The following is a 9,291-nucleotide window of genomic DNA, read 5'->3' on the forward strand; positions in this document are numbered from 1 at the left end:
CAACTAGTATTTTATAACTTGCCAAATTACCGCTTTGGATTCGAATGTTTTGAATTCATGGTGTAATGATGAATCTACACATCCTGATTCCTGACCTGACCAGGACTTTTTAAAGCAGTTCATCTAACAAAACTGTGCAAGAAAGAACATTCTTCCTGAACCTCTATACATATATATAAAACCAGTAATATATTATTTTATCGATTAACTTAAATTAAAACCGGTAATTTATTTTCGGTTATTGACAATTTTTTACTGACTGGATATGGGATAGTGTTAACGAACGAGTGTTAACTGTCAACTGTGCTGTCGACTGTCGTTTGTTAACTGTCATATACAATACATGTGACATTTAATACTTAATAGAAAATTGTGGAGGTTATGTTTTGATTTTGTGTTTAATTTTTCTAATTTAAACAATAAATATGAAATTAAAACAGAAAAAATCATCAAAAAAAATCTTATCTGACAAAATCGCAGATGCCCTAACCGTAAAACCAAGGGCAGACATCGAGGATGACCAAATATTCAACACAAAACCTAATACGGTTTCACTTGCGGATTACTCCTCTGAAAGCGAAGATGAAGCAGCGATCAGTGATTTTAGGAAGCGTACAGCTAATTTGCTGAGTGATATCAGTAAAAAATATGAAGGGAAAGTTGTATCTCGGAAAGAACTTGAAGATAGTATAGATGGGTCAGACCTAAGCGACGATGAAGACAATTCCAAGGAACCTTCAGGTAAACTTAACAATTTTCTTCTGCATGGTAAAAACGGTATTTCACCATTCCATTTCCATCATTACTCTTTGTGTATGAACATGAATATGAGAGCTGAGCCTTGCTCACAGATTCATCCTTGCCACAATAAATATCTCATCATCACGTCCACTCGTTGCTGGTCTTCTGCTAAACACAGGGTTCTCAGAATGAGAAAGGTTTAGGTCATAGTTGATCACGCTGGCCAAATGCAAATTGGCAGATCATTGTCAGTAAAATTAATATACCACTAAGAGAAGGAAAAACGTTTTAAATTTAATGGTAATCAGCATTACTGGATAATTTACGGGATGAAGAGCATTTTTAATGTCTCATGTTATTGCATGCATACTTAGGAATGAAATGAATAGTGTGTTGTGGGTGGTCAAAAGCACTGTTAATTTTTTTAAATCCCTACTATAATATTATTATAATAATTGTAAAAGTTTGTTTGTTGGTTTCAATCACATCACAATGGAGAATCAGATCAGCACGATTTTTTGCATGGATATACCTAGTCAAAGACCTGGAGAGTGACAAAATACTTTTTATCCTACAAAATGAAATGGGTCCTGTGGGATGCCACACTATTTTTATATCTTTATCCTAATTATTAGGTTAATAAATAAGAGAAGAAATATATAAATAAAGAACTTTTAATAGAATAGATTTTTTTATTTCATTTATTGTAAATGTTTACAAAGTGCATTCAAATTGTGAATTTCAAGTGAATCTACTACTGATTTAGATTATCCTTTCTGTCTATTATATTGTAAGCCCCATTTATTTTACAGGAAAAGTTTTTAAAGATTTGGATCACAGCTCTCATGGTTCAAGTGACAATGAGGATTTATTAAATAACATACCAAACAAGCATATAAGTAGTGATGAGGACAGTGAAGACAGCGTGGCATCTGATGACTTTAGTACAGTAAAAAATCTAACTAAAAAAGTGTTACCAGTCAAGGTACTAGGTAAACAGAATGATGCAGCAATAGATGAGGACAGTGAAGAAGGCAGCGAGGAAAGTGATGACTATAGTATAGTTAAAAGACACATACAAGGTAATATATTCAGTTTTTAACCGACTTCAAAAAAAGGAGGAGGTTCTCAATTCGTCGGAATCTTTTTTTTTAATTATTTTTTTTAATTTTTATGTATGTTCCCCGATTACTCGAAGACGCCTGGACCGATTTTGAAAATTCTTTTTTTGTTTGAAAGGGTATACTTCAAAGTTGGTCCCATTTAAATTTGGTGAAGATCTGATGAACATCTTCGAAGATAGATACTGGAACTCCTCAACGGATAAGAGTAAATTGCTCGCGATCAGTGTAATAGCTTAGTAAACAGTAGATTTTTAACCAGTCATAGCATAATTCCATGGGGCCACTAAAAATTGTGAAATAAAAATTTTTTACAAAAAAAATAAAAACCGACTTCGATACACAAACACTAAAAATTGAAAAATAATTTAATTTATTACCGAATATATTATGTATACAAGAGTTAATATAGTTCCGTAATAATATTTTTGGGGTCGGTGCCAATGAGGTGCCATTGTGGAGACTCACAAAAATATGAAGTCTAGACGATTCGCGCAGCTAAAGCTAATTGGCACCGGCACCAAAAAGTATTATTATGGAAATATATTTACTCTTGTATACATAATATATTCGGTAATAAATTAAATTATTTTTCAATTTTTAGTGTTTGTGTATCGAAGTCGGTTTTTATTTTTTTTACTATTCCAACTTCTGCTCTAATTGATGTTCTACTGCTCATAATACAGCTCTACAAATACTGTCTCTGTGGAATCATCATCATGATCAACCCAGCACCGGCTCACTACAGAGCAGAGGTTTTGGTCATAGTCTACCACACTGGCCATATGCGGATTGGTAGACTTCATACACCTTTGAGAACATTATGGAGAACTCTCAGGCATGCAGGTTTCCTCACGATGTTTTCCTTCACTGTTAAAGCAAGTGATACTTAATTAATTAAAACGCACATAGCTCCGAAAAGTTAGAGGTGCGTGCCCAGGATCGAACCCCCGACCTCCGATTAGAAGGCGGACGTCCTAACTACTAGGCTATCACAGCTTATCTCTGTGGAATGGTTCCAAGCATATTGGCATCATTTCAGCACTGAAAAGCCAGACTGATTCTTTGTGGAAAAAAATAAGGTCAGCTAGGCTGTCACCAGAGCTTAATTTAATTGTAGACTATGGTGCTGGTTTTTTCACATGGGCAGCTCCCCTAATAATATATTTATTTATGGAGGTGACTCTATGACTGTCATCCTGTCACTAATTGGGATGATGCCTCTGTCAATTTATTTTTATTTTTAAGTAATCTTAAACATATAAAAGAAAAAGGTGACTGACTGACTGACTGATCTATCAACACCACTCAAACTACTGGAATCCATCCAGTAGTTTGAGTGTGTGAGTGTGTGGGCTGAAATTTGACATACAGATAGCTATTATGACGTAGGCGTCTGCTAAGAAAGGATTTTTGAAAATTCAACCCCTAAGGGGGTGAAATAGGGGTTTGAAATTTGTGTAGCCCACGCGGACGAAGTCGCGAGCATAAGTCAAGACATAGTCATCATCCCTATTATACTAGTATATTAAGTCAAAAAAACCTAAAAACATGATAAATTTAAAAAATTGTTCAGGTGAATCAGATGAAGGACAGTCAGATTTAAGTGGAGAAGAAGAGGAAGAAGATGGAGAAGGTTATGATATCAGTCAGATGGATGAACCAGTTAAGGAAGAATTTGAACATGTTAAAAAGCAAAACATTTCAGAAGAGGCAAAGAAAGGAGCCTGTGTTAGAAATCAGTTGCTGATATGGGAGAGTTTACTAGAAATGAGGATACATTTACAGAGGTGTGTGAACAGTGCTAATATGATGCCTATGGTGGATAAATACGCTGAACTAAAAGGTTTTAAGGAGTTTGAAGAAGAGAGTACTGTTGCTGTGAAGAATGTTGCTACAGTTGTAGATAAGTAAGTGTTTAATATAATATAACCTTATAATATTATTGTTATTACAAATGTCTGATCGGTGTTGACTTTTCACATTTATTTATAATGGTGTTCCAAAAATTCGTACATTTTCACAATTTTCAGCTCTATGCGAATTAACTTACCTTACCCCTATTTTTAAGGTTCCGTACCTCAAAAGGAAAAATGGAACCCTTATACGATCACTTTGTTGTCTGTCTGTCTGTCTGTCTGTCAAGAAACCTGTACAGGGTACTTCCCACTGACCTAGAATCATGAAAATTGGCAGGCAGGTAGGTCTTGTAGCAGAAGTAATATCAAGTGGGGTATCATATGAAAGGCCTTCTCCTGTGCATTCTAAAGCAGGTTTTTATTTATTTTTATGCATCATAGTTTTTGAATTATCGTGCAAAATGTCGAAAAAATACAACTGTAGTACGAAACCCTCGTTGCGCGAGCCTGACTCGCACTTGGCCGGTTTTTTTTGAGCTAAATTGACATAGCTATTTATTAAAATATTTTTTTCAACTGGTCTTCACTGCCAAGTTACCTTGGAATTTGTAGTAGTGGAAGGAAAAGATCTGAACGAAAAATGTTATTCTTTTTATTACTCACTATAATCGCATTGTTTCTTTCAGATTTCTAACACTCCAAGATTTGTTACTAAAAAACTTCCCTGAAACAAAAAGTTTATCATCAAATAAAAAACAAACTGACACAAAAGCAAACGCAAAAGAAGGAAGCGATGAAGAGATTCCAAGTGACACAGATAACGAAGAAATACCATCTGACACAGAACCTGAAGATAATGTAGAAGACAATACTAAAACAGATGAAATAAAAGCCAGTAAAATAGTACAAAAGAAGCGTAAACTCGTAGACTACGAAAGTGACTTATCCACATCCCATAAAAATTTAAAGACATTTAGAAACACAACAATACAAAAATGGAATGAAAAGACACGTCTAGCGACAGCCGCTAATATTAAAAACTCACCAATAAATACAATACTTCAACAAATATCATATATTCTATCAGATAGAAACAAACTTATAAGAAGGACTCAATTAAAGCGATCAGATTATGACATTATAGGTTACAAAAAGGTAGAAAATAATGAAAAGAGTGAAGAAAATAATATAGGACAGAATGGTATGACAAAAGATCGAAAGGATAATGATGAATACATACCAGAAATATTTGATGACAGTGATTTCTACCATCAATTGCTAAGGGAGCTTATTGAATGCAAGTCGGCTGATATATCAGACCCTGTTCAACTCAGTCGACAATGGATAGCGTTGCAGCAAATGAGGAGTAAAATGAAAAGAAAAGTGGACACGAGAGCGACTAAGGGACGAAAAATTAAATACGTTGTTCATAATCCACTCGTAAGTTACATGGCTCCGGAGAAATCTTTGAAATGGAATGAAGAAAGCACTAATGAATTATATAGTTCCCTCTTCGGTAAAATATTTGAGAACAATAATATAGGCATCAATGTCGATTTAGAGAATGTTAAAATTAAATAATAAATATTTTATTTGTAATTTCTGTTACTTTGTTTCATTTTTAGGGTTCTATAGTAAAATAACCCTTACAGTTTCGTCCAGTCTCTCCGTCCGTCTGTCTGAGTATCACTGATGTCACAGCCATTTTAAAAATCTTTAAATATATAAAAGGAAAAGGTGACTGACTGACAGACTGACTGATCTATCAACGCACAGCTCAAACTACTGGATGGATCGGACTGAAATTTGGCATTCAGATAGCTATTATGACGTAGGCATCCGCTAAGAAAGGATTTTTGAAAATTCAACTCCTAAGGGGGTGAAATAGGGGTTTGAAATTTGTGTAGTCCACGCGGACGAAGTCGCGAGCATAAGCTAGTTATCTATAAGCGCTTTAAAGTCGTAAATTAGTATAGCTGATTTAGAAACCTATTCTACCGCTACACAGAGGCATGTAAATAAAAGTTCAGGGTAGGTATCTTCTGAAAACGAGAATTGGGAGCCGAAAAATATTTGGTTAAGGCGCTCCTTGTTATATAGGTATTTAAAAATCATTATTAGGTTTATTGGACAGTTTTTGAAAAAAATAATTATTTACTTCCAGAAATTATAACGCCAGTTTTTAGCAACTAGCATGTCTGCAGAACTCTACTTACGTGTGTGTTCTGAAAAGCCCATGATCAGTTAGGTATTTACTTTGTAAGTTGATTGCACCTAGTTATCTGATATTTGCAATAGCCAAGGGAGTTCACCTCATAATTACTTGTTTACTATTTAATGATATTTTGATCTTTCGGGAGCCACACGGGAGCATTAATGAAATGCGCTACTGAATTGCGGCAAAAAGTCGCCGTGGGCGACCTCCCTATATCTTTATCGTAATTATTATAAAGCGTGCCCACAACACTACATTGACGACCACGACCGCTGTGTCAAGAGCTTATCTAACGACAGAAGAAGATTCAGTCAAAAGCACTATAAATCGATCTTTTTTTGTTAAAACTACTTTTGACCAGCCTCTGGCCAAAAGTTCTATTGACTACCTACTTAGTTTTGCAGTCGCATAATCGGATAGCAAAAACAGGATATTTTTTGCCGGATCGTGCAATAGTATGCTTAGGTATGTGAACGCATGCATTGGAAAACTGTTGCCACTAAATCGGATCCTTCAAAAACGTGTCCCGCAAAGAATTGGACTTGTCAGTGTGAACAGGCCGTACCTAGGTATGGCTTGAGAAAGTATAAATATGCAGACATAACAGACAATCAAATAAAAGGCAGTTTTCCAGCAGCACGCCCGCTATCAATGCGACCCGAGATAGGCGCTGGGTTATCGCTTGTTTGGACACATGTTGATGCGACTTAGCTTGTTTTTGGGTGATTTCAAGCGCTAATTAAAATTATTTCTACGCGCCTCTTAATAGGTGAAGTAGGTATTAGCACCGAGTAAGGAGACAGTTCCCGGCAGGAAATATTGCACATCGAACTTCAGAAAGAGATAATGGTTTCGTAGAGCGTTGTCTCTGATATTGAGACCCACAATACCTCACATATAGTACGCGACAGGTCGAGATGGCAGTCGGGAAGGGAACGCCCTGCTCACCCGTACAGCCCCCGCGTTAACCCGTTGCGAGCGAACGTGGGTGACGTGCGGGTGTGCGGGGCGTCCCCCGCCTCTTTCTCGATTGCCATCTCAACTTGTTGCGGACTATAGCTATAAGTGACAGAGACGACGATCTACAAAGCCGAAATCTCTTTCTAAAGTTCAGTGTGCAATATTTCCTGCTGGGTACTGTATCTATGTTATTTAGGTACCTACCAGAGGTTCGACGCAGCCGTCTAGACAGAGCGAGCCTGCGGTAACCGATAACGAGCGACCCGGGATCTCCATAGTAATTCCGGGACATTTACCGCGAGATCTAAGGAGTAGTGTATAATTGGGCATTCTAGATCATTAAAGCATGTTTCGTTTCACTTCGTTTTACTTCGTTTCACTTCGTTCCACTTCGTTCACGAAACATGCTTTAGTGATCTAGCAATGCCCAATTATAGCTTTTGCATTTCGTTCATTCGAAACATGATTTAGTGATTGCGCAACTAAGATTTCATAAAGGTTAATCATTAACTAAGATGGTTTGCAATTTTCAATATAAACTATGGTGACGTTGAGAAACTGTTACTTTATTCGAGTTTGTTAAAGCTATCACACAAAAATGAGATTTGAAAAGCAGCCTCAATCACTTAATTTTAATAACATTTGTACTGTTAGCGAAAATACTACATTCCGTCATGGTAAACTACTTCCCAATACAATACGGTGTCTTATATGTGGTCCATCGAACTGTGGTAAAACCAATTTAGTCATCGGTCTTCTCCTACACGAAAATGGATTACGATTTAGAAACGTTTATGTTTATTCAAAAACCTTGTATCAACCTAAATATACGCTTTTAGAAAATATTTTGAAAAGAGTACCGGGAGTGTCTTACTTTAAATACCACGCCAATAATGATGTCCTTAGTCCTCAAAGCGCTAAACCTAATTCAGTCATAATTTTTGATGACGTAGCATCTGAAAAACAAAACAACATCAGAGATTACTTTGCTATGGGTAGACACAAGTTTGTTGACTGTTTTTATTTAAATCAAACATATACAAAAATTCCTAAACAGCTTGTGAGAGACAACGCTAATCTCATAGTTTTATTCAAACAGGATGACATTAATTTGAAACATGTTTATGACGAACATGTCAACACTGATATGTCCTGGTCATTATTTCGAGAAATGTGTTCAAAAGTATGGAATAATCCATATAATTATCTAGTAATTAACAAAGATTGTCCTAAGAATGAAGGAGGTTATAGAAAATCATTTGATACATTCATTGTGTTCGATTAATCATGTTAATTTATTTAAATATAGACGTTTCCTTCAAACCACGTCATTGATTTAAACGTATACATATATAACACTCCTATTATTTTTATAATGGACCGTCATATAAAGCAGCAGATTATTGAAGCATCCGAAGCTGTAAAAAGGAAATTAAAATTATTGAAAGATTCAAAAACTGATAATGATATGGTTCTTCAATCAGTATTTAAACCTATTACTACTTCACTTGATCGTATCGCCGATAAAAATAATAAAAATATTGATTTTGAAAATTTTGATGTTTCTAAAGAACCTGAAAGCCGTGAATGGAGCCAGTTAGATCTGAAACAGGATACCACGTTATTGGATCCAAGCGATTCTAGTAATCCTCAAGAGTCAGATGATGAAAATAGTGATGCGTCATTTAAATCGAGTGAAACATCTAGTTGGTCCCTATCGTCAGAAAATTTCGGGGATATTCCATTCGGTGTACGATCTGTAAATGGAAAACCTTTCATAGGTCTTACTCCGATTAAAATTAATAGTAATTCTTTTGTAATTGCTGAAAAAGAATATAAAAAGACTCCTGGTCTTAATGAATTGTTACTTAGTAGAAACCCTAACCTATCTTTGATCGATAAAGAAGATATAATAAACTATAAAGCAATCCTTTTGACAACGAATGTACATCGTCGAGACTATGATCCATCAAAACCAATTAAAAGTAACAAAGGTCAAAAGTACATGACTATAATAAAACCAATATTTCAAATCCCTACTTTGGAGGAAAGTAAGAAAACTGTGAGAGGTGATGGTCTTCCTTTTATGAAATTAATAAAACCCAATACGGATTACGTTTATTGGAATAACCCTAATGAATTGGTTGAACGATTGAAACTTTTGATTGCTTCAAAACAAGCTGGTAATACTGGATTAGATAATGAGATAATATCGATAATCGAAGAACTCAGAGAAAACGGTGATCTTAATTAGTATATAAATACTAGAAATATTATCTGATTAGAGCAGTAACATTTTATCCATACTTCTAAGCTGATCAAAATGAATATCGATAAATTCGGCCATCACGTTCATAAGCGTCTACGTGTGTCAGAATTATTTGATTTTGATGAA

The 9,291-nt window shown here is 35.4% G+C and overlaps 1 protein-coding gene across 1 annotated transcript; it reads left to right on the forward strand.

Annotated features, from left to right (window-relative positions):
* The first annotated feature begins 335 nt into the window (after positions 1–335).
* Positions 336–5,324, forward strand: Aatf (Apoptosis antagonizing transcription factor). The gene is made up of 4 exons (XM_034979449.2): positions 336–741; positions 1,554–1,823; positions 3,439–3,772; positions 4,408–5,324. The coding sequence occupies exons 1-4, from the start codon at positions 426–428 to the stop codon at positions 5,300–5,302; spliced, it is 1,815 nt and encodes a 604-aa protein (XP_034835340.1). The 5' UTR covers positions 336–425; the 3' UTR covers positions 5,303–5,324.
* Positions 5,325–9,291: the final 3,967 nt, after the last annotated feature.

The sequence above is a fragment of the Maniola hyperantus genome, chromosome 20 (genome assembly GCF_902806685.2).
Source record: "Maniola hyperantus chromosome 20, iAphHyp1.2, whole genome shotgun sequence".
NCBI classification, from domain to species: Eukaryota; Metazoa; Arthropoda; class Insecta; order Lepidoptera; family Nymphalidae; genus Maniola; species Maniola hyperantus.

Excerpts from the sequence above, each read along its gene's own strand:
- Aatf (XM_034979449.2), top strand. The coding sequence starts at position 426 with ATGAAATTAAAACAGAAAAAATCATCAAAAAAAATCTTATCTGACAAA. Across the intron at positions 1,824-3,438 it reads AGTTAAAAGACACATACAAG|GTGAATCAGATGAAGGACAG; the intron begins GTAATATATTCA and ends AAAATTGTTCAG. Across the intron at positions 3,773-4,407 it reads GTTGCTACAGTTGTAGATAA|ATTTCTAACACTCCAAGATT; the intron begins GTAAGTGTTTAA and ends TGTTTCTTTCAG.